Source organism: Callithrix jacchus, chromosome 14 (assembly GCF_049354715.1).
Source record: "Callithrix jacchus isolate 240 chromosome 14, calJac240_pri, whole genome shotgun sequence".
NCBI lineage: Eukaryota > Metazoa > Chordata > Mammalia > Primates > Cebidae > Callithrix > Callithrix jacchus.
In genome coordinates, this window is record NC_133515.1 from 75,802,956 (window position 1) to 75,830,408 (window position 27,453).

General features: G+C 36.4%; 1 protein-coding gene across 1 annotated transcript in view; it reads left to right on the forward strand.

Annotated features, from left to right (window-relative positions):
* The window catches only part of CDKL4 (cyclin dependent kinase like 4), a 138,314-nt gene extending 112,538 nt beyond the window's left edge, over positions 1-25,776 (forward strand). The window contains 7 exon segments of the mRNA XM_078348371.1: positions 15,499-15,748; positions 17,167-17,187; positions 17,190-17,245; positions 19,897-19,953; positions 24,916-25,050; positions 25,476-25,587; positions 25,590-25,776. Of these exon segments, the coding sequence (XP_078204497.1) occupies positions 15,499-15,748; positions 17,167-17,187; positions 17,190-17,245; positions 19,897-19,953; positions 24,916-25,050; positions 25,476-25,587; positions 25,590-25,687 (729 nt within the window). The 3' untranslated portion in view covers positions 25,688-25,776.
* Positions 25,777-27,453: the final 1,677 nt, after the last annotated feature.

The following is a 27,453-nucleotide window of genomic DNA, read 5'->3' on the forward strand; positions in this document are numbered from 1 at the left end:
CAAATATGAAGGACTTCATCTGTGCTGTTTCACTGAACCTTTACTTTCAACAAAGGTGCTCTTAAAAATCAGAATTATGAAAGTACAGATGAGAAAATGGAAGCCGAGAAGGCTTGAGTTGCCTAAACCTGCTCCTAAATCCTAGCCTTTTTCCAAGGCCACTCTACTAGACTTGCTTCTGTGGGATCTATTGTATTCATAGTCAAATACCAATAAGGCCAAGACAATGAGTACTTTTGAGTTCTTCTGGGTTTTGAGGAAAATTTAAACAATGTCTCCCAATCTCCTGAATGCATTTAATGTATTTGGCCGATTTGATAAGCGAACAGGCGTGAACGCTTATCTGAGATTATACCACTCTAGTTTCACTGTAACAGTACATTTTGTGTAGAATATTTCTATCTCAAATGCTGATCCTCATTCTGTTACCTACTGGCTGTATATTGTTGGACAAGTGGCTTAGCAGCTCAGACACTCAATTTAGTAGTCTGTGAAGTAGGGTTGACGATAGTTCTAATAGTATAATAAAAGTGGAACCATCTGCAGAAAGCACTTGACATGGTTTCTAGAACATGGTTAGTAAGCCACACATATTAACTATGATTATTTTTTATTTTGATGATCCTTGTGACCACAGAATAGAGGTTAGCTACATTCTACAGAGAGGAAATTGGTTCTAAGATATAAAGTATTTTGTGTAATTTCACCCAGCTTGATAGAATAAAGATAAGGAAGCACGTCTCCTAAATGTGACAGAGAAAATTTTTGTTACTAAAATCTCCAGCAACTCTCTGAGGAGGTGGGTCTTGGTAGCTGGAGAATTCAGAAAGTAGAAGTGGAAAGAAGCTAAAATGCTCATTGGGAAAAGATAAGAAATCAAGAAACCTGAAAATGATTCAATAGTGAGCAAAGAGAAAAACAGGGGAGAGGGAGAATATGTTCAAAGGGATTTGAGAAATTTGCTCCGTGGGGGCAAATTTCATGTAAATTACTATGAAGATACTGTGTTAGAAAAAATATACAAGGCCCTTTTCTACACTATTTTAAAGTATATACGCCGTCTCAATATTGGCTGTCTTGTAAAATACAAAAATTCTATTTTTACGCAGTTACAGAAAATATAAATACGCTAATTTAACCCAAATGTTAAAAAAAAATTACTCTGAAGACACTCTGATAGAAAAAATATACAATGCAATTTTCTACTATGTTTTAAAGTATATGCACCGACTCAATATTCTCTATCTTGTAAAATATGGAAATTCTAATTTTATGGGGTTACAGAATATATACATACTCATTTTAACACAAATGTTAAACACAAAATTACTAAAAATATAAATATTCTCTTTTTACCCCAACGTGAAAAACAAAATTGTTCTGACGATACTCTGTTAGAAAAAATATACAATGCCCTTTCCTATTCCGTTTTAAAGTATATACACCATCTCCATATTCCCTCTTGTAAAACATGGAAATTCTATTATTACGTGGTTAGAGAAAATGTAAGTATTTCCTTTTGACTTCAATGTTAAAAACCAAATTACTCTAAAAGACACTCTGTTAGTAAAAATACACAATGCTTTTTTTACTATCTTTTTTAGTATATACACAATCTCAATATTCTCTCACATGTAAAATACCAAAATTCTAAATTTACGTGGATAGACACAAATATCAATATTCTCTATGCACCCCAAAGTAAAAAACAAAATTCCGTGCAAGATACTCTGTTAGAAAAAAAATACAATGCTCTTTCTACTCTCTTATGGTGTATATATACCATCTCAATATTCTCTCTCATGTAAAATACTGAAAATCTAAATTTACGCTGTTAGAAAAAAATATAAATATCCTCTATGTACCCCAATGTTATAAGCAAAATTGCTCAGAAAATAATCTGTTAGAAAAAATATAAAATGCCCTCTTCTACATTCTTTTGGAGTATATACACAATCTCAATATTCTCTCACATGTAAAATACCAAAATTCTAAATTTACGTGAATAGAAAAACATAAATATTATCTATGTACCCCAATGTTGAATGCAAAATTGCTCTGATGATAATCTGTTAGAAAAAATATACAATGCCTTTTTCTACTCTCTTTTGGAGTATATACACCAAATCAATATGCTCTCTCATGTAAAATATTAAAATTCTAAATTTAGGCGGTTAAAAAATATATAAATATTATCTATGTACCACAATGTTAAAAGCAAAATTGCTCTGAAAAAAATCTGTTCGAAAAAATATACAATGCCCTTTTCTATTCTGTTTTGGAGTATATACATCATCTCAATATGCTCTCTCATGTAAAATATTTAAATTCTCAATATACGTGGTTACAAAAAATATAAATATTTTCTAGGTACCTTAATGTTAAAAGCAAAATTGCTCTGAATATAATCTGTCAGAAAAAATATACAATACCCTTTTCTACTCTGTTTTAAAGTATATACACACACTCAATATGCTATCTCATGTAAAATACGGTAATTCTAATTTTACGCAAATAGAAAAAAATCTAAATATTATCGAGGTACCTTAATGTTAAAAGCAAAATTGCTCTGAATATAATCTGTCAGAAAAAATATACAATGCCCTTTTCTACTCTGTTTTGGAGTATATACACCAACTCAATATGCTATCTCATGTAAAATACCAAAATTCTAAATTTACGTGAATAGAAAGAAATCTAAATATTATCTAGGTACCCCAATGATAAAAGAAAAATTGCTCTGAACATAATCTGTCAGACAAAATAGACAATGCCCTTTTCTACTCCGTTTTGGAGTATGTACACCAACTCAGTATGCTCTCTCATGTAAAATACAGAAATTCTAATTTTGCGCGAATAGAAAAAAATCTAAATATTATCTAGGTACCCCAATGTTACAAGCAAAATTTCTCTGAGTATAATCTGTCAGAAAAAATATACAATGCCCTTTTCTACTCTGTTTTGGAGTATATACACCAACTCAATATGCTCTCTCATGTGAAATACCGAAATTCTAATTTTACGCAAATAGAGAAAAATCTAAATATTATCTAGGTACCCCAATTTTAAAAGCAAAATTCTTCTGAATATAATCTGTCAGAAAAAATATACAAGGCACTTTTCTACTCTGTTTTGGGGTATATACACCAACTGAATAAGCTCTCTCATGTAAAATACCGAAATACTAATTTTACGCGAAAAGAAAAAAATCTAAATATTATCTAGGTACCCGAATGTTAAAAGAAAAATTGTTCTGAGTATAATCTGTCAGAGAAAATATACAATGCCCTTTTCTACTCTGTTTTGGAGGATACACACTAACTCAATATGCTCTCTCATGTAAAATACAGAAATTCTAATTTTACGCAAATAGAAAAAATCTAAATATTATCTAGGTACCCCAATGTTAAATGCAAAAGTGCTCTGAGTATAATCTGTCAGAAAAAATATACAATGCCCTTTTCTACACTGTTTTGGAGTATATACACGAACTCAATATGCTCTCTCATATAAAATACCGAAATTCTAAATTTACGTGAACAGAAAAAATATATAAATATTATCTAGGTACCCCAATGTTATAAGCAAAATTGCACTGAGTATAATCTGTCATAAAAAATATACAATGCCCTTTTCTACTCTGTTTTGGAGTATATACACCAACTCAATATGCTCTCTCATGTAAAATACCGAAATTCTAATTTCACGCGAATAGAAAAAAACCTAAATATTATCTAGATTCCCCAATGTTAAAAGCAAAATTGCACTGAGTATAATCTGTCAGAAAAAATATACAATGCCCTTTTCTATTCTGTTTTGGACTATATACACCAACTCAATATGCTCTCTCATTTAAAATATCAAAATTCTAATTTTAGGCGAATAGAAAAAAATCTAAATATTATCTAGGTACCCCAATGTGAAAAGCAAAATTGCTCTGAGTATAATCTGTCAGAAAAAATATACAATGCCCCTTTCTACTCTGTTTTGGAGTATATACACCAACTCAATATGCTCTCTTATTTAAATTGCCAAAATTCTAAATTTACGCAAATAGAAAAAAATCTTATTATCTACATACCCTAACATGAAAAGCAAAATTGCTCTGAGTATAATCTGTCAGAAAAAATATGCAATGCCCTTTTCTACTCTGTTTTGGAGTATATACACCAACTCAATATGATCTCTCATGTCAAATACCGAAATTCGAATTTTATGCGAATAGAAAAAAACTAAATATTATCTAGGTTCTCCAATGTTAAAAGCAAAATTGCACTGAGAATAATCTATCAGAAAAAATATACAATGCCCTTTTCTACTCTGTTTTGGAGTACATACACCAAATCAATATGCTCTCTCATGTAAAATACCGAAATTCTAAATTTGCGCGAATAGAAAAAAATCTAAATACTATCTAGGTACCCCAACGTTAAAAGCAAAATTGCTCTGAGTATTATTTGTCAGAATACATATACAATGCCCTTTTCTACTCTGTTTTGGAGTATATACACCAACTCAATATGCTCTCTCATGTAAAATACCGAAATTCTAAATTGACGCCAATAGAAAAAAAATCTAAATATTATCTGGGTACCCCAACGTTAAAAGCATAATTTCTCTGAGTATAATCTGTCAGAAAAATATGCAATGCCCTTTTCTACTCTGTTTTGGAGTACATACACCAACTCAATATGCTCTCTTATTTAAAATATCGAAATTCTAATTTTACGCAAATAGAAAAAAATCTAAATACTATTTAGGTACCCCAATGTTAAAAGCAAAATTGCTCTGAGTATTATTTGTCAGAATACATATACAATGCCCTTTTCTACTCTGTTTTGGAGTATATACACCAACTCACTATGCTCTCTCATGTAAAATACCGAAATTCTAAATTTACGCATATAGAAAAAAAATTAAATATTATCTATGTACCCCAAAGTTAAAAGCAAAATTGCTCTGAGTAAAACCTGTCATAAATAATATACAATGCCTTTTTCTACTCTGTTTTAGAGTATATACACCAGTCAATATGCTGTCTCATGTAAAATACCAAAATTCTAATTTTACGCGAATAGAAAAAAATCTAAATATTATCTAGGTACCCCAACGTTAAAACCAAAATTGCTCTGAGTGGAATCTGTCAGAAACAATATACAATGCTTCTTTCTACTTTGTTTTGGAGTATATACACCAACTCAATATGCTCTCTCATGTAAAATACCGAAATTTTAATTTTACACGAATAGAAAAAAATCTAAATATTATCTAGGTACCCCAACGTTAAGAGCAAAATTGCTCTGAGTATAATCTGTCAGAAAAAATATACAATGCCCTTTTTCACTTTGTTTTGGAGTATATACACCAGCTCAATATACTCTCTCATGTAAAATACCGAAATTCTAATTTTATGCGAATAGAAAAAATCTAAATATTATCTAGGTACCCCAATGTGAAAAGCAAAATTGGTCTGAGTATAATCTGTCAGAAAAAAAATGCAATGCCCTTTTCTACTTTATTTTGGAGTGTATAAACCAACTCAATATGCTCTCTCATGTAAAATACCGAAATTCTAATTTTTTGCGAACAGAAAAAAATCTAAATATTATCTAGGTACCCCAATATAAAAACCAACATTGCTCTGAGTATAATCTGTCAGAAAAATATACAATGCCCTTTTCTACTCTGTTTTGGAGTATATACACCAACTCAATATGCTCTCTCATGTAAAATACCGAAATTCTAATTTTATGCGAATAGAAAAAAATCTACATATTATCTAGGTACCCCAATGTTAAAAGCAAAATTGCTCTGAGTATAATCTGTCAGAAAAAATATACAATGCCCTTTTCTACTCAGTTTTGGAGTAAATACACCAACTCAATATGATCGATCATGTAAATTACTGAAATTCTAATTTTACACGAATAGAAAAAAATCTAAATATTATCTGGGTACCCCAATGTTAAAGGCAAAATTCCGCTGAGAATAATCTGTCAGAAAAAATATACAATGATTTTTTTCTACTGTGTTTTGTAGTATATACTCCAACTCAATATGCTCTCTCATGTAAAATACAGAAATTCTAATTTTACACGAATAGAAAAAAATCTAAACATTATCTAGGTACTTCAATGTTAAAAGCAAAATGGCTCTGAGTATAATCTGTCAGAAAAAATATACAATGCCGTGTTCCACTGTATTTTGGAGTATATTCACCAACTCAATATGCTCTCTCATGTAAAATACCGAAATTTTAATTTTACACAAATAGAAAAAAATCTAAATATTATCAAGGTACCCCAAGGTTAAAAGCAAAATTGCTCTGAGTAAAACCTGTCAGAAAAAATATACAATGTCTTTTTCTACTCTGTTTTAGAGTATATACACCAAGTCAATATGCTGTCTCATGTAAAATACCAAAATTCTAATTTTACGCGAATAGAAAAAAATCTAAATATTATATAGCTACCCCAACGTTAAAAGCAAAATTGCTCTGGGTATAATCTGTCAGAAAACATATGCAATGCCCTTTTCTACTTTGTTTTGGAGTATACACACCAACTCAATATGCTCTCTCATGTAAAATATCGAAATTCTAAATTTACGCATATAGAAAAAAATTTAAATATTATCTATGTACCCCAACGTTAAAAGCAAAATTGCTCTGAGTATAATCTGTCCGAAAAAATATACAATGCCGTGTTCTACTGTATTTTGGGGTATATTCACCAACTCAATATGCTCTCTCATGTAAAATACCGAAATTTTAATTTTACGCGAATACAAAAAAATCTAAATATTATCTAGGTACCCCAATGTTACAAGCAAAATTGCTCTGAGTATAATCTGTCAGAAAATATATACAATGCTTTTTGCTACTCTGTTTTGAAGTATATACACCAACTCAATATGCTCTCTCATGTAAAATACCGAAAGTCTACTTTTACGCGAATAGAAAAAAATCTAAAAATTATCTAGGTACCCAAATTTTAAAAGCAAAATTGCTTTGAGTATAATCTGTCAGAAAAAATATACAATGCCCTTTTCTAATCTGTTTTAAAGTATATACACCAACTCAATATGCTCTCTAACGTAAAATACCTAAATTCGAATTTTACGCGAATAGAAAAAAATCTAAATACTATCTAGGTACCCCAACGTTAAAAGCAAAATTGCTCTGAGTAAAATATGTCAGAAAAAATATACAATGTCGTTTTCTACTCTGTTTTGGAGTATATACACCAACTCAATATGCTCTCTCATATAAAATACCAAAATTCTAAATTTACGCGAATAGAAAAAAAATCTAAATATTATCTAGGTACCCCAATGTAACAAGCAAAATTGCTCTGAGTATAATCTGTCAGAAAAAATATACAATGCCCTTTTCTACTCTGTTTTGGATTATATACACCAACTCAATATGCTCTCACATGTTAAACACTGAAATTCTAATTTTACTCGAATAGAAAAAAATCTAAATATTATCTAGGTACCCCAATGTTTAAAGCAAAATTGCTCTGAGTATAATCAGTCAGAAAAAATATACAATGCCGTTTTCTACTCTGTTTTGGAGTATATACACGAACTCAATATGCTTTCTCATGTAAAATACCGAAATTCTAATTTTATGAGAATAGAAAAAAATCTAAATATTATCTATGTACCCCAATGTTAAAAGCAAAATTGTTCTGAGTATAATCTGACAGAAAAAATATACAATGCCCTTTTCTATTCTGTTTTGGACTATATACACCAACTCAATATGCTCTCACATGTTAAACACTGAAATTCTAATTTTACACTAATAGAAAAAAATCTAAATATTATCTAGGTACCCAATATTAAAAGCAAAATTGTTCTGAGTATAATGTCAGAAAAAAAATACAATGCCCTTCTTTACTCTGTTTTGCAGTATATACACCAACTCAATATGCTCTCTCATATACTATACCGAAATTCTAATTTTACGCGAATAGAAAAAAATCTAAATATTATCTAGGTACCCCAATGTTAAAATAAAAATTGCCCTAAGTATAATCTGTCAGAAAAAATATACAAGGTCATTTTCTACTCTGTTTTGGGGTATATACAGCAACTCAATATGCTCTCTCATGTAAAATACCGAAATTCTAATTTTACGTGAATAGAAAAAAATCTAAATATTATCTATGTACGCCAATATTACAAGAAAAATTGCTCTGACTATAATCTGTCAGAAAAAATATACAATGCCCTTTTCTACTCTGTTTTGGAGTATATACATGAACTCAATATGCTCTCTCATGTAAAATACTGAAATTCTAATTTTACGCGAATAGAAAAATATCTAAATATTATCTAGGGACCCCAACGTTAAAAGCAAAATATCTCTGAGTATAATCTGTCAGAAATAGTATACAATGCCCTTTTCTACTCTGTTTTGGAGTATATAGAACCACTCAATATGCTCTCTCATGTAAAATACCGAAATTCTAATTTTACGCGAATAGAAAAAAATCTAAATATTATCGAGGTACCCCAATATTACAAGCAAAATTGCTCTGATCATAATCTGTCAGAAAAAGTATACAATGCCCTTTTCTAGTCTGTTTTGGAGTATATACACCAACTCAATATGCTCTCTAACGTAAAATACCTAAATTCGAATTTTACGCGAATAGAAAAAAATCTAAATACTATCTAGGTACCCCAGTGTTAAAAGCAAAATTGCTCTGAGTATAATCTGTCAGAAAAAATATACAATGCCTATTTCTACTCTTCTTTGGAGTATATACACCAACTCAATATGCTCTCTCATGTAAAATACAGAAATTCTAAATTTACGCATATAGAAAAAAATCTAAATATTATCTAGGTACCCCAACGTTAAAAGCAAATTTGCTCTGAGTATAATCTGTCAGAAAAAATATACAATGCCGTTTTCTACTGTATTTTGAAGTATATACACCAACTCAATATACTCTCTCATGTAAAATACCGAAATTCTAAATTTACGTGAATAGAAAAAAATCTAAATATTATCTAGGTACCCCAACGTTAAAAGCAAAATATCTCCGAGTATAATCTGTCATAAAAAATATACAATGCCCTATTCTACTCTGTTTTGGAGTATATACACCAACTCAATATGCTCTCTCATGTAAAATACCAAAATTCTAAATTTATGCAAATAGAAAAAAATCTTAATATTATCTAAGTACCCCAACGTGAAAAGCAAAATTTCTCTGATTATAATCTGTCAGAAAAAATATACAATGCCCTTTTCCACTCTGTTTTGGAGTATAAACACCAACTCAATATGCTCTCTCATGTAAAATACCGAAATTCTAATTTTACGCGAATAGAAAAAAACCTAAATTTTATCTAGGTATTTCAATGTTAAAAGCAAAATTGCTCTGAGAATAATCTGTCAGAAAAAATAAACAAGGTCCTTTTCTACTCTGTTTTGGAGTATATACACCAACTCAATATGCTCTCTCATGTAAAATACCGAAATTCTAATTTTACACGACTAGAAAGAAATCTAAATATTATCTAGGTACCCCAATGTGAAAAGCAAAATTGGTCTGAGTATAATCTGTCAGAAAAAATATACAATGCCCTTTTCTACTCTGTTTTGGAGTATATACACCAACTCAATATGCTCTCTCATGTTAAATACTGAAATTCTAATTTTACGCGAATAGAAAAAAATCTAAATATTATCTAGGAACTTAACATTAAAAGCAAAATTGCTCGGAGTATAAATTGTCAAAAAAATTATACAATGTCCGTTTCTACTCTGTTTTGGAGTATGTACACCAACTCAATATGCCCTCTCGTATAAAATACCGAAATTCTAAATTTACGCAAATAGAAAAAAATCTTAATATTATCTAGGTACCCCAATGTTAAAAGCAAAATTGCTCTGAGTATAATCTGTCAGAAAAAATACACAATGCCCTTTTCTATTCTGTTTTGGGGTATATATACCAACTCAATATGCTCTCTCATATAAAATACAGAAATTATAATTTTACGTGAATAGAAAAAAATCCAAATATTATTTTGGTATCCCAATGTTAAAAGCAAAATTGTTCTGAGTAAAATCTGTCAGAAAAAATATACAATCCCCTTTTCTCCTCTTTTTTGGAGTATATAAACCAACTCAATATGCTCTCTCATGTAAAGTACCGAAATTCTAATTTTACACGAACAGAAAAAAATCTAAATATTATCTAGGTACCCCAACAATAAAAGCATAATTGCTCTGAGTATAATCTGTCAGAAAAAAATATACAATGCCCTTTTCTACTCTGTTTTGGAGTTTATACACCAAATCAATATGCTCTCCCATGTAATATACCGAAATTCTAATTTTACCCGAATAGAAAAAAATCTAAATACTATCTAGGTACCCCAACGTTAAAAGAAAAATTACTCTGAGTATAATCTGTCATAAAAAATATACAGTGCCCTTTTCTACTCTATCTTGGAGTATATACACCAACTCAATATGCTCTCTCATGTAAAATAACGAAATTCGAATTATACGCGAATAGAAAAAATCTAAATATAATCATGGTAACCCAATGTTAAAAGCAAAATTGCTTTGAATATAGTCTGTCAGAAAAAATATACAATGCCCTTTTCTACTATGTTTTGGAGTATATACACCAACTCAATATGCTCTCTCATGTAAAATACCGAAATTCTAATTTTACGCGAATAGAAAATAATATAATTATCTAGGTACCCCAATGTTAAAAGCAAAATTGCTCTGAGTATAATCTGTCAGAAAAAATATACAATGCCCTTTTCAACTCAGTTTTGGAGTATATACAACAACTCAATATGCTCTCTCATGTAAAATACCAAAAGTCTAATCGTAAGCGAATAGAAAAAAATATAAATATTATGTAGGCACCTCAATGTTAAAAGTAAAATTGCTCTAAATATAATCTGTCAGAAGGAATATACAATGCCCTTTTCTACTCTGTTTTGGAGTATATACACCAACTCAATATGCTCTCTCATGTAAAATACCGAAATTCTAATCTTACGTGAATAGAAAAAAATATAAATATTATCTAGGTACCCTAATGCTTAAAGCAAAATTGGTCTGAATATTATCTGTCAGAAAAAATATCCAATGCCCTTTTCTACTCTCTTTTGGAGTATATACACCAACTCAATATGCTCTCCCATGTAAAATACCGAAATTCTAACTTTACGCGAATAGAAAAAAATATAAATATTATCTAGGTACCACAATGTTAAAAGCAAGATTGTTCTGAATATAATCTGTCACAGAAAATATACAATGCCCTTTTCTACTCTGCTTTGGAGTATATACACCAACTCAATATGCTCTCTAATATAAAATATTGAAATTCTAATTTTACACAAATAGAAAAAAATATAAATATTATCTAGGTACCCCAATGTTAAAAGCAAAATTGCGCTGAATATAATCTGTCATAAAATATATACGATGCCTTTTTCTATTCTGTTTTGAAGTATATACACCAACTCAATATGCTCTCTCATGTAAAATACCGAAATTCTAATTTTACGTGAACAGAAAAAATATAAATATTATCTAGGCACCCCAATGTTAAAAGTAAAATTGCTCTGAATATAATCTGTCAGAAAAAATATACAATCCCCTTTTTTTCTCTGTTTTGGAGTATATACACAAACTCAATATGCTCTCCCATGTAAAATACCGAAATTCTACTTTTACGCGAATAGAAAAAAATCTAAATATTATCTAGGTACCCAAATGTTAAATGCAAAATTGTACTGAATATAATCTGTCATAAAAAATATACAATGCCCTTTTCTACTCTGTTTTGGAGTATATACACCAACTGAATATGCTCTCTCATGTTAAATACCGAAATTCTAAATTTACGCGAATAGAAAAAAATATAAATATTATATAGGTACCACAATGTTAAAAGCAAAATTGCTCTGAATATAATCTGTCAGAAGAAATATACAATGCCCTTTTCTACTCTGTTTTGGAGTATATACACCAACTCAATATGCTCTCTCAGGTAAAGTATTGATATTCTAAATTAACGACGTTACAAAAAACTATAAATATTATCTATGTTTTTCAATGTTAAAAGCAAATTTGCTCTTAAGATAATCTGTTAGAAATAATATACAATGCTTTTTTCTACTCTCTTTTGTAGTATATACACCATCTCAATATGCTTTCTCATGTAAAATATAGAAATTCTTAATTTACGCGGTTACAAAAAGATATAAATATTATCTCTGTACCCAAATGTTAAAAGCAAAATTGCACTGAATATAATCTGTTAAAAAAATATACAATGCCCTTTTCTACTATTTATTGGAGTATATACACCAACTCAATATGCTCCCTCATGTGAAATACCGAAATTCTAATTTTACACGAATAGAAGAAAATATAAATATTATCTACATACCCCAATGTTAAAAGCAAAATTGCTCTAAATATACACATATGTGTGTCCATTTCGTGATATTATCCATCATGTCCTAAGGAGGTATTACTCTCCTTGTGAGAGCAAGTGTACCCTCTGCAATAGCTCCAATATTACAGGCAAAGGAAAACGTTTCTGTGATGTAGTGAATCATGTCTGAAAGACAAAGATTACCATTCCGTGAATATCGAATACAGTATACACCACCACTGTAGTATCGTTTCTAATATTCAAAAACTTAAAAGATATTACTCCAGATATCTGAGAGAGCACACAAGCCCCCCGTGATATTGTTCCTAATAACTAGAGGATTATAGAGAACATTACTCACGATGTGACTGGGGTTGTAGGCCAGTCCTGGAATATTGTTCCTAACAGCCAGAGGAGGAGAGGAAAATGTTGCAGCTTATAGGGAAGTACTCTGAATATGGCAAGAGGTGTACAGCATGCTCTGATAGGGTCACTAATGTAAACAAGAAAACAATTACATTGAATTAGACATTGCAACTGGTGAAATTCCCCTATGCTTTAAATTCTAATGTCAATGGATGTGAGGATGGCATTTTCGTCAATATAGCAGAGGTGTAACTATAACTACTGCCTAATATATAGCAAAAGAGAATAACATTATCATTTCTGTATAATACAGTCGCCAGTATCATATTAAACCACATTTCCAAAATAGCTTGGCCCCAGCAGCGGTGGGCATAGCCACCAAGCGAGGGTGTCCCAAAGCAACGTGGGTGTGCCTTGGGCCTGCTACGGGCTCGTTGGTGGGGACTGTGGGCCCAGTGCTCTATCCGGGGTTTCCCTAAGCAGCCATTCTGGGCTACTGGGCTGCTACGGGCACGCTGGTGGAGCCTGTAAGGACAGCCACATAGCCAGGGTGTTTCTAAGCAGCCATGGTGCACCTGGGATTTACTTTTGGTTCTTTGGTGGGGGCTCTGGGCACATTCACCTAGTTAGTGTGTCCCTAAGCTGCAGGGTTGGCCTGGGGTCTGCACATGCCCTCTGGCGGTGTATTGGACAACGCCCTTAAGCCAGGCTGTCCCTATGTTACCAGAGTGGGCTGGAGGGCTGCTACAGGACCTCTGGTGGGGATGTGAGCACAGCTTTCCAGCCAGGGCATCCGTAATTAGCCAGGGTGGGCCTGGGTGCTCTTACAGGCCCTCTGGTGGCGGCTGTGGGTACAGCCTCAAAGCCCGTGTGTCTATAAGCATCCAGAGGGCGTATGGGGGATGCTACGATGTGGGCTGTGGTAATAGCATGCCTGTGCATAGGTACAGACTTTGCATATATATATTCATGTGTACATAATTTAAATAGTGAGCACATATTTGTACACGTGTACTTATGTTAACATGATTAATCTGTATGTACATAATATGTGCAAAATACATATGTACCTAACGCATACCTAATGTGTGCAATATGTACTATTTGGTGATACTACACGACATGTATATATTACTGTGATTATATACCTTATTGTGATTATATATATTTTATCACTGATATTTCAAGGAATGTTCCTAGTGCACAGATTATGTACCGAATGGTGTACACATTCTAGAAATCTGCAGGTACATATTTGACAGAATATGTACATTTTGGTACATGTGCGTTGTGTACACATATGTACAGCAGAGTAAATGTACAGACTGTACCTATTTTATACATTTATTGTGATATGTCAATAAATGTACACATTATGAGTATATTCTGGGATATTACTTATAGCACATTAAATAGAAATTACTTCAGTTACCAAAGCTGGTGTACACGCATGTGTGTACATAGTTTATACATGTGCATGCTGTTCATATTATGGACTTGTGTACAGAAGGTACATATCTACATTATATGTATGTATGTGTATATAGTGTACATATTTTCATTCTGTGCACACGTATCTACACCTGCATATATTGCACATTTGTACTTAATTGGCACATGATGTACCTGTGTACATATTGTTATATCACAATAAATGTAAATGTACATAGTGTATGCAATATGTACATTTGTATTATGTATTACCTGTGCATTGTGGTTATATAAGTGGTTGTGATTATATGATATCGTTGTGGTGTTAGAATAAGTGTACATATTGTACACATTTTGAACATATCTATTGTGTACAATTTGTATGCATATAATTGTCCATATTTTATAGATTATGTAAATTTATTGTACATCTGTGTTGTGTACACATGTGCCCATCACAGTCAGTTTACATGTGGTACATATTCAGTTAGTTGCTTGTAATATACCAATAAGGGTACACATCATGAGTATATTCTGAGATATTATTTTTTCATATATTAGATAAAAATAACTTCCAATATCAAAGTGGGTATACACATATGTGTGTCCATTTCGTGATGTTTTCCATCATATCCTAAGTAGGTATTACTCTCCTTGTGAGAGAAAGTGTACCCCCTGCGATGGTTCCAATTTCCCAGGCAAAGGAAAATGCTTCTGTGATGTAGTGAAACATGTCCGAAAGACAAAGGATTACCATACCCTGAATATCGAATGCAGTATACACCACCACTGTAGTATCGTTGCTAATATTCAAAAACTTAAAAGATATTACTCCAGATATCTGAGAGAGCACACAAGCCCCCGTGATATTGTTCCTAATAAGTAGAGGATTATAGAGGACATTACTCACGATGTGACTGGGGTTGTAGGCCGGTCCTGGGATATTGTTCCTAACAGCCAGAGGAGGAGAGACAGTGGTTGCAGCTTATAGGGAAGTACCCTGAATATGGCAAGAGGTGTACAGCATGCTCTGATAGGGTCACTAATGTAAACAAGAAAACAATTATATTGAATTAAACATTGCAAGGGGAGAATCTCCCCAATGCTTTAAATTCTAATGTCAAGGGATGTGAGGATGGCATTTTTGTCAATATAGAAGAGGTGTAACTATAACTACTACCTAATATATAGCAAAAGAGAGTAACATTATCATTTCTGTATGATATGGTCGCAAGTATCATATTAAACCACATTTTCTAAATAGCTTGGTCTCAGCAGCGGTGGGCATAGCCACCAAGCGAGGGTGTCCCAAAGCAACGCGGGTTTGCCTTGGGCCTGCTACGGGCTCGTTGGTGGGGACTGTGGGCCCAGTGCTCTATCCAGGTTTTCCCTAAGCAGCCATTCTGGGCTACTGGGCTGCTACGGGCACGCTGGTGGAGCCTGTAAGGACAGCCACATAGCCAGGGTGTTCCTAAGCAGCCATGGTGCACCTGGGATTTACTTCGAGCCCTCTGGTGGGTGCTCTGGGCACAGTCACCTAGTTATTGTGTCCCTAAGCTGCAGGGTTGGCCTGGAGTCTGCTACATGCTCTCTGGCAGTGTATCGGACAACGCCCTTAAGCCTGGGTGTCCCTACGTTGCCAGAGTGGGCTGGAGGGCTGCTACAGGACCTTTGGTGGGGATGTGGGCATAGCTTTCTAGCCAGGACATTCTTAGGTAGCCAAGGTGTGCCTGGGTGCTCTTACAGGCACTCTGGTGGCGGCTGTGGGCACAGCCTCAGAGCCCTAGTGTCTATAAGCAGCCAGAGGGCATGTGGGGGATGCTACGATGTGGGCTGTGGTAATAGCATGCCTGTGCATAGGTACAGACTTTGCATCTATATCTTCATGTGTACATAGTTTAAATAGTGAGCACATATTTGTACACGTGTACTTTTGTTAACATGATAAATCTGTATGTACATAATATGTGTAAAACACATACGTACCTAATGCATACCTAATGTGTGCAATATGTACTAATTTGTGATACTACACGACATATATATATTACTGTGATTATATATCTTATTGTGATTATATATATTTATCACTGATATTTCAAGGAATGTTGCTAGTACACAAATTATGTACCTAATGCATGGTGTACACATTGTAGAAATCTGCAGGTACATATTTGACAGAATATGTACATTTTGGTACATGTGCGTTGTGTACACGTATGTACAGCACTGCACTCCAGCCTTGGCAACAGAGAGATACCATATCTCAAAAAATAAAATAAAATAAAATAACAATTATTGTTGTGAGATTATGAGATGAAGTCTCATAAAATCTAATTTATGAGATTAAATGAGATAATGTGTGGAAAGACCGTAGTACCATTATCTCACCTTGTCTTTTGATGGAGGCTGAATGGTGACCAAACTACATATGACAAAGAGACTGGTTTGGGAGAACTGGCCTTACCTGAGAAGGCATATATCTGCAGGATCCCATTCCTCCCATCTCTGGAGGGAACAATCAGACACAATATTTCTTTCACACCTGCACTTCAGGCATTAACCCTTTTTTTTTTGAGATGGCGTCTTGTTCTGTCACCCAGGCTGGAGTGCAGTGGCATGATCTCAGCTCACTGCAACCTCTGCCTCCCAGGTTTAAGAAATTCTCCTGCCTTAGCCTCCTGAGTAGCTGGGATTAGGTACGTACCACCTCGCCTGGATAATTTTTGTGTTTTTGTAGACATGGGGTCTCGCCACATTGACGAGGCTCATCTTGAACTCCTGATGTCAAGTGATCTGCCTGCCTTGACCTCCCAAAGTGCTGGGATTACCACACCTGAGCCACCACACCTGGCCTTCAGGCATTAACCATTTAAACACTTGATTATTCTTTGCCAAATTTATGATGAATTATGTGGTTTATATTTTACAGGAAAATTAATCCCAAGACATCAATCTTTAAAAGTAACCAGTTTTTCCATGGCATCAGTATACCTGAACCAGAAGACATGGTAAACTGCTCTATTTTGAATATTTTATTACTCGTATTGCTTTCTTTACAAAAGTAGTTGTTTCTTATTTATTTTGAGATGATGTCTCACTCTGTCGCCAAGGCTGGAGTGCAGTGTCAGATCATGGCTCACTGCAGCCTCAACCTCTGAGGCTCAAGTGGTCCTCCCACTTCAGCTTCCCCAAGTGCTGGAATTACTCATATGAGCCACCATGCCCGGCCTGTTTCTTTTTTAATATTTGTGTTTTTGGCTTCTGTTTTCCTTATGACATACTGACATAGTGTATTAGTCTATTCTCACACTGCTTAGAATTTCCCTGAGACGTGGTAATTTATAAAGGAAAGAGGTTTAATTGACTCCCAGTTCTGCATGGCTTGGGACGCCTCAGGAAACTTACAATCATGGAGGAAGGGGAAACAGGTAGCTTCTTCACAAGGCGGCAGGAGAGAGAGGTGAGGGCACAAGGGAAAACTGCCACTTTTAAAACCATCAGATCTTGTGAGAACTCCCTTACAATCACTCACAAGAACAGCATGGGGGAACCCCCCCCCATGATCCAATCAGTCCCTCCCTGGACACATGGGGATTGTAGTTTGAGATGAGATTTGGGTGGGGACACAGAGCCAAACCATATCACACATATTGAAGAAACTATATTAAAACTACATTATAATGAGCCAGGAAAAATGCTTTCAATGTTTAATTGTCTTATCTATTCAAAAATTAATGCTAAATTTAAAGTGAAAGTATATTTAGCATTTCAGATACTACATACTTTTGATCCATTGGTCAAAGCCTTAGGATAATTTTCCCTTAAATAATTATATTCTCATAAAGAGTACTTATAGTAGTCTTCTTTATTTTATTTATTTATTTATTTTTTAAGAGATGGAGTCTCATTCTGTTGCCCAGGTTGGAGTGCTGGAGTGCAGTGGCATGATCTCAGCTCACTGCAACCTCTGCCTCCTGGGTTCAAGCAATTCACCTACCTTAGCCTCCCGAGCAGCCAAGATTACAGGTGTGCTACCACCATGCCCAGCTATTTTTTGTATTTTTAGTAGAAACAGGGTTTCACCATGTTGGCCAGGCTGGTCTTGAACTCCTGACCTCAAATGATCCACCTGCTTCGGCCTCCCGAAGTGCTGGGATTACAGGCATGAGCACTGCACCTGGTCAGTCTTCTTTATTTTTTAAGAAAAAATGGATTTAAATTTTTTTTTGCTTGTAAAACAAAGCTCAAATCAATCAAAAGCTTTTTTTCTCAACGTATATTTTCACGTGGACAGTTATTTAACAAAATGATCCCCATTGTACTCATTAAACTGCAAATCACAGGGATCATCTCTCTACTCTTGCAATGGTCTTTGCCTTTATTTGAAAACATATCAATGACCCCTTGACTCTCTCTCCTACTCTCTGTAGACATTGACTTCCTGTGTGTGTTACCTAAATTCAGCCTAGGCTCTTTAAAGCTCCATATGGTCCAGAATCTGCCTATAAAAGAAAAAACCGTCAGGAGAAGCATGTGTCTGCACTCCAGCTGTGCTGGAGTCAGAGCCATGTGGGGATGGGGAAAAGTCTGAGAAGGCAGATCGTGATGTGTGAACTGTCCAAGTAACTTGAGGTCCAAATAGTCCCAACCATCTCTAGATACCCTGTTCATTTAAAATCCATTATTTCATATAATATCTTGATTTACATACTGCTTTCCTTTTTTATTGTATTTGTTAAAACCTTAAATAAATGTAATACAAGGTTCAAGGTTGAACTGCAAGGTTAAACTTTACAAAGGAATATTTATGTAACATGTGTTTAAAGAATAAACTACAACAAACTTAAGTGTCTGCTGCCCAGTTAAAGAAGTAGATTACCACTGTTATCTTTCAAGCATCTCCATCCCCTTCTTTCCTCATCATTCTGAATGTTGTGTTTTTCGTTCTTTCGATTCTTTAGTGCTCTTATGCATGTAGTTCAATGTATTTTCATGAATACTCAAAAACATCCTTAGAAGTAGATCAGTCACAGATATTATACTACTGTTGTAGGATTTCAGATGGGAGCATTCGGGACTCACATTTACCCAGCATCAACTGCAAGACATTGTGAAATTAAGAAAATAACTTCAGTTTTATATATTTCAGATCTTTACACTACAATGTACAATTATATAAAAGCATAATTTTTTAAAAAAAATCTAAAATGAATTATTCAACCTACTAGAGAGTCTTTCTTTAAAGTGTTGTCATTACTAATATACTCAAAATATAGGCTAGGTGAGGTGGTTCACCCCTATAATCCCAGCACTTTGGGAGACTGAGGCAGGAGAATCACTTGAGGCCCAGAAGTTTGAGACCAGCTCATGCAACTTAGCAAGACTCCATCTCTACAAAAAATTTAAAAATTAGCTGGGTGTGATGACACCCACCTGTAGTCCTAGCTACTCGGGAGGCTGACATGGAAAAATCTCTTGAGCCCAGGAGTTCAAGGTTAGCGTAAGCTATTATCATGCCACTGTACTTCAGCCTGAGGGACAGAGGGAGACCCCACCTCTAAATATATATATATATATATATATATACACACACACGCACACACACACACACATTACTTTGTTGTTATGTAATATTGAATGTTTTAACTTTGTTTTCTAGGAAACTCTAGAGGAAAAGTTTTCGGATGCTCATACTGTGGCTCTGAACTTCATGAAGGTACTTAAGAATCAATTCTAACTCTTATTAACTACAAATTGTAATGACTGAAGCTGGTAATTTGGAGAGGGGTGGACAGTGGGTTAAGTGATGCCAACATAGGATGTAGTCATTAAAAATGATAAAGAACTGTCAAATCATTCCAGTTAAAGGAATGTCAGTGGTTTAAGCAGTAATTGTTCTAACATATCCGCTAACATTAGTAGATGAGGCAAAATCAGAGCCGCGCAAATACCAGACCTAACTCCTGTACTAGGCCCAAGAGAGATGGTCAAAAGGACAGATTCAACTAAGAAGCAGGAGAAACTTACCTATGACTAGTCTGCCATTCATGCTTGACCAAATGGGGCCACACCAGAAGGTGTGTGACCCTGCCATCTATTGTGCATACCAAAAGCCCAATGGATAATGGGTATGAGGATACCAGAGGGGGTATCTATCTTTAACAGTCAATTAAGTTCTGTCTACAGCAGTGTCTTCCAAATGTGGCTACTCATCAGAATGGCCTGGGAGCTTTTGAAAAATAAGGATTCCAGTATCTAGCCTCAGATTCAGAAGGAGAATTTTCGTGAGTGGGACCTTGGCATGTGTATCTTTAAACATGCCTTATGTGATTATGATAAACTGCTCAATTTGAGACTCATCTGATCTACATGGTGGGGCCATTTGAATGACATAGTCAACTTTGTAGACCAGCCTTTAAGCAAGTGCTTGTCACTGTCATGTTGCTAACCAGAGTGCTGAATTACTTCCCTGAGTACTCAGGGACCTCAACCTGGGTCCTCCTGAGAGTCAGAACCTGATATCCCTGTGCTCTCAGACTCCCCATACCATTGCTTCACCAGACCTCAGCTGCCATCTGCCCTGTCTTACTGCCCAGACCTGCCTTCACCCAGCACTCAGTAGGTCCTATCCTAGAAGTCCAATTCCCTGACCTTGTTCTTGACAAGTTGTTCTAACCCACCTGCAATTTAGCAAAACCTCCAAGAGAAGAGGGAGGTATCAAGCACCTCAAACCCAACCAATTCTCAGATGGAAGCCAGAACTGTGGTTCCCTGGAAAGCAACTCTGGGGCATGAAAACTGCAAGATGTAGGACAAGTTCCCTGTCCTCATCTCCCAAGATGAAGAGCCCTGGTTGGCTGCCTAAGGTTTTAGAGGAAGCTAGGTTTGTTACTCAACTATTTTATTTCGACCCGTAAGTATCAACCTAAGACCCAAGAATCCTCTAAGTGCATCAAGGATTGTGCTGTTTCATGAGCCACACTCTATCTTGTAGACTCCTGCCCCATGTTAGATGAAAGAAGCCTTTAATTCTTTGCAATTGAGACATCTTTAACAGCAAATAAGTAACTGGCTACCATAACTGGTGTTCATCCCATGGGACTGAATCATAACCTATGCAGGGAACTACTCAGGTGAATGGCGTATTGGCCAATGGCAGAGCCAAGGAGAGTGGTAGCATGCAGTGGCCAATCTATGGCAGGTCTTTTGTGTGATCTTCATAAGGTTTAAAATGAGACCACGAGCACAGTCTTTCTTATTCATTACTCATTTATTTCTGTAGTCATGACTATCCTACCACTGTATCAGCTTAATCTGGTCATCAAGAAGAAGACTATAGACTACCGGAAATTTTATTAGAGCATTTTCTGTGAAATTTGAAGTTTGGATTTAAGAAAAGAATCCTGACTTGGACTTTACAGTTCTGATTTTTCATCTCCTATCTCCAAGACATCTTCTGGTTAGGTGTTCTACAGAGCACACCTCTGATAATTCATCAGCTTCATAACTGCTATCTGGGGAATAAAGTAGAAGAGTTGGCAAGGGTACAGTGCCTGTATTCATTTCCCAGGTCTTGGCAGGTCTGGGCTTTCTCTAAAAATTCTTGGCGAGGGTCTTTCCTTGCCAATTCCAGCTTCTGGTAGCCCCAAGCATTCCTTGACTTGTGGTAATATAACTCCACTTTCCACCTCCATCATAGCATGGCATTCTCTCTGTATGTCTGTCTAACCATTTTCCCTTTTCATATAAGGAACCCAACTGTAATTGGATTAGGGGGTCTACCCTGAGCCATTATGACCTTATTTTCACTAATTACATTGGCAAAGACCTTATTTCCAAACAAGGGAACATTCTGAGGTACTGGGAGTAAGAACTGCAGTATATATGTTTTTGTGGTGACACAACTCAACCCGTAACAGTGACCTTGAGACAGATGTTAAGTTAGCAGTTGCACCCACAGGTCTGGAGTTCATAGGGGAGGTCTGGAATGGAATTGTAGATGTGGAAATCTCTGGTTAACTTTGATAATTGAATCCATAGGCAGCCAAGAGATCACCTAGAAACCAAGAAGAGATGAGAAAAAAAGGGGTGGCTAGGATTTGGCCTTGAGGAATTTATCCAACCACAGAGGAGAAGGTAGACTAGCAAAGGCCAGTTTGAAAAGGAGTAGCCAGGAGGGAAGAGGAAGGAAAGTGAGAGATTAGAGAAGCCAAAGAGAAAGAACGTTTTAAGAAGGAGGGCTTGCTCAGAAGTGTCTAATACTCTTGAGACAAGAGACAATTCAAAATACATAATGGGTTTAAGGATATGGAAGTAGAGGCCAGAGGTATTAATAACAAGAGGCCAGGCGCAGTGGCTCATGCCTCTAATCCCAGCACTTTGGGAGGCCTAGGTGGGTGAATCACAAAGTCAGGAGTTCAACACCACCCTGGCCAAGATGGTGAAACCCCATCTCTACTAAAAACTACACATATTAGCCAGGCATGGTGGTACATGCCTATAATCCCAGCTACTGGGGAGGCTGAGGTGGAAAATTGCTTGAACCCAGGGGGGCAGAGGTTGCAGTGAGCCAAGATTGCACCACTGCACTCCAGCCTGGACAACAGAGCAAGACTCCATCTCAAAGAAAAAAAAAAGCCACTTTAATGGAACAATGGAAGCAAAAGCCAGAATGGAGTGATAAAGAAATAGAGACTATCAGTTTGTATTCAAAATAGTCTTTCTGGCTGGGTGCAGTGGCTCATGCCTGTAATCCCAGCACTGGGAGGCTGAGGCGGGAACCTCACTTGAGATAAGGAGTTCAAGAACAGCCTGGCCAACATGGTGAAACCCGTCTCTACTGAAAATACAAAAATGTACCAGGCATGGTTGCACATGCCTGTAATTCCAGCTATTTGGAGGCTGAGGCATGAGAATCACTCAAACCCAGGAGGTGGAGTTTGCAGTGAGCCAAGGTCATGCCACTGCACTCCAGCCTGGGTGACAGAACAAGACTTTATCACAAAAAAAAAACAAAAACAAGTTTTTCTGTCCCTGTGATAGCCCTGACAGTATTAGGGTTTGAGGAAACTGCTTTTCTAGCAGCAGCTGGAGTTGATGTATGGCATGGGTCATTAATTAGGGGTCATCAGCATGGAGCAGGCAGTAGACATGGGGGAACAGGTGAATCTAGTTTTACTGAGCAGGATTGTTTCTTGAAGAACAGGACTAATCAGATCCCTCGCCAAGGTCAGGTGATACTACTTAGGGGCAGGCAGCTTGGGAATCTCAGAAAACTGAGGTCAGTTGGGGTCAGGGAGGAACAGACACTACAGGGTAGTCCCAGCTGGGGCAGCCTCAGGCAACGCAACTGTCTTAGTTTGAGAATGCCTCAAAACAATGTTTGTGATGGTGGTGACCTGTATTTCTCTCTTATGGATAGAAGGGAAGAATTGTCAGGTTGTCTGTGCCTGGGTGTTGTAAAGCTGCTCTTTTTAAAAATGAAAATAAGGGAGAGATGGGGTCTCACTATGTTGCCCAGGCTGATCTAGACCTCTGGCCTCCCAAAGTGCTGGGATTAGAGGCATGAGCCACCAGGTCTGGCTTAATGCTGCTGTTTATGGATCATAATCTGTCTTTATTGATGGGCAAAGTCCCACTCTCTGGCTGGAGTATTAGTGTTTCTCAGAGAAAACCTATTTGTATTAGGAGCCCCACTGAGCCCTCTGCTCTGATACTCCTCCCCAGTCTCAGAAGCAGACCTAGAGGCTTTGAATGGTCTCAAATATAGAAGGGTCATGATGTCACCGTTTCTGTTTTGCCTGAAGTTTTTTTTAATAGAGTCTTGCTCTATCACCCAGGCTAGAGTGCAGTGGCACGATCTAGGCTCACTGCCACCTTCACGTCCCAGGTTCAAGCGATTCTCCTGCCTCAGCCTCCTGAGTAGTTGGGATTACAGGCACCTGCCACCGCGCCCAGCTAATTTTTGTATTTTTAGTAGAGATGAGGTTTCACCATCTTGGCCAGGCTGGTCTTAAATTCCTGACCTCGTGATCCACCCACCTTGGCCTCCCAAAGTGCTGGGATTACAGGCGTGAGCCACCACACCCTGCCTACCTGTAGTTATTCTTAAATGAATATGTAGTCCATTTCTCCTTGTTTTAGGTTCATTCTCATTGACTGAGGTTCTCACTTCCTCAGCCATCTCCTTAACACAGAGGTTCTCAAACCTGAGCATATGGGCATCAGAATCACCCAGAGGACTTGTTAAACACAAACTGCTGGGCCCCACCTCCACTGCATCAATTCCACTTGGCAGGTGGGATGTAGGACCCAAGAATTTGCATTTCTAGCAAGTTCCTGCGAGGCTGATGTTTTTAATCCAGGGACTACACTCTGCAAATTGCTACAAATGATTTGCTTTCCATAGTGATTTTTAAACGTCATTGGTGAGAACATCAGATCTACAGGTGGCCTCTTTTGGAGAGTCATTGTCCATTCATTCTGTCCTCAAAAGACTTGGAAATGGCAAAAGAAGAGCAATCCTAGCTATTAAAAAGCTCCAACTACTTGATAATATACAAACTTGAAGGTTTTCTAAACTCATATTTATCCTAACAAGTTATTATTCAGTTTGTGGGCACAGTAACAAAATAAGCCCCTCCCTTAATACCTTTTTTGTTATTCTTTTCCTCCAAAGGGGTGTCTGAAGATGAATCCAGATGACAGATTAACCTGTTCCCAACTCCTAGAGAGCTCCTACTTTGATTCTTTTCGCGAGGACCAAATTAAAAGAAAAGCACGTAATGAGGGAAGAAACAGAAGACACCAGCAGGTAATTCCACTCAAAAGTTAATGTGCTATAAAAATAATTCCTTTTTTGTTTTCATTTGTCTACCTTTCAAACTGAGACAAGGTGGACAACAAGACCTTTCCTTTGTACTGGTATAGTTATATTTGTCTAGCTTAATAAATATTGGTAATTGATGTAATAAAACCATACAGCAATGAAAATATCAAGATGATTGCAAAATCTTATTCCAAACACACTTGAATCAAATCGTTACACAACTCTTTGGCTGCTGTGATTGGATATACCACCCATGAGATCATATACCCATAATATAACAGCTACATACAATAAAACCCTGTTTACAACAGGACTGAGTTTTGCCAGCATTACAAAGGAATCTAAGTACCTTTCTGTAGTCTCAGATGTGCAATAAAGGTGACCTGTTTCTTCCATCTTTTCACCCACAGCAGGCACATAAGTCTGTCTTTCCTAGGCTTTTTCTCAAAACCAAGCTCTGCCAGGCACAAAGGAATGAAACCCAGACATCTGGGAACCAAATTCTATCCAGTGAGCCAATATTGCCAACAGTCTGGTGATTGTTACGACAAACATTAATTCTGCAGTTTATCAGGTGACTGTCCTTCACTTGCTTTCAGAAAACTTTGAAATTAAAAGGTAAACTCCATGGAAATGGGTTTCTTTTGGTTCAGGGCTTTTCCTTACCTGGTAAACCCAACACCTAAAACAATATCTGACACATAGAAGGTACTTAATACTGTTCAAATAAATAAGTAGATGAACATTGCCTAATAATAAACCAAGTTGGTAATTTTCAATTTATCAGAGGCTAGCAATTTTCACATTTTGGGTTTGCTTAATCTTTCATCTTCAATCTAATTTTCAGTCATTTGTCTTCTCATTAGCATGTTTTCCATAAAGGACGAAAGTGTTTTTTCCAACCTTTTAAGAGTTAAAATATAAGTTTGTTTGCAGAGAAAAATCAAACTTACCAAGAAGATGAAATGTTAAATCATTGCTGTGTATCCAAAATCTCTAGATATCCATATTTTGATTACATGGGCCATTTTATCTTTTACCGTTAAGTGTTTGCATATCAAGCCCAATGCAGCTTATATTTAAATAACAAAAAATAATAATAATTTAAATAAAGATTGCTGAGGCAGCAATTTGAAAGACAGTGTGAATTGTGTAAAGGGACATTGTCCTGTTAAAAACATCTCAGCCAGGCGCAGTGGCTCACGCCTGTAATCCCAGCACTTTGGGAGGCCAAGGTGGGTGAATTAATTTAGGTCAGGAGTTCTAGACCAGCTTGGTCCACATGGCCAAACCCTGTCTCTCCTAAAAATACAAAAATTAGCCCGGTGTGATGGCGAGCGCCTGTAACCCAGCTACTTGGGAGACTGAGGCAAAAGAATCGCTTGAACCCGGGAGGCAGAGTTTGTAGTGAGCCTGCAACCTCCAGCCTGGGCAACAGAGCAAGACTTCATCTAAAAAATAAATAAATAAATAAATAAAATCTCACCGGATTTCCCCCTCACTGGCCTGGGAGGGTGCACAGTGTCGGCTGCCCCAGCCGGCCTCCTGTTCCCCCTAATCACTGTCTACCTGGGGATCTGTCATGGAGCTCGCCTTGCCTTGAGGGGGTTGGGTGCTGCTCTCCCTTCACATCTCCAGCTCTCTGCTTGGGTTTACAGCTGTGTTACCCTTTCCTTCAATGCCTGTAGCGCAGCTGATACACATCAGGGACTGTAAACAAGGCCTTCCAAAAGGCCCAGAGGCAACAAAAGGAAAGAAGCACAAAGGGCAGCACGCATCTAGAGAATCTCATTTACAGAGATCAGGTCATGTTCTCCATCCTCTGTGAACTGCATCCCATCCACCTCTGCATGGTGGGCTCCACTGTAGCACCCACCATGAGGCCAGCTCTCTCCTTCAAGTGAGGTGCCCAGGGAGCTGGCACCAAGAGAAAGACAGGGGTGCCTTTCAAGTTCTGGTTTGTTTTCAGAAGACACACCTGAATCCTAGGCATTTTACCATATCAGAAAATAAATGTTACAGAAAAAGTCTTTTCATTCATTGTGGTTTCCTTAATAATGTTTAAAGTTGATAATAAAGAGGTTTTTGTTTTTCTTTGCCGTTCTGCCAGTATCCTAGCTATTAAAAATTTGAGGCCAGGTAGGTGGCCCATGCCTATAATCCCAGCATTTTGGGAGACTGAGGCAGGTGGATCACCTGAGGTCAGGAGTTCAAGACCCACCTGGCCAACATGGTGAAACTCTGTCTTTACCAAAATACAAAAATTAGCTGGACATGGTGGCTCACACCTGTATTCCCGGCTACTTGTGAGGCTGACGCACAAAGAATCACTTGAACCCGAGAGGCAGCGGTTGCAGTGGGCTGAGATTGCACCATGCACTCCAGCCT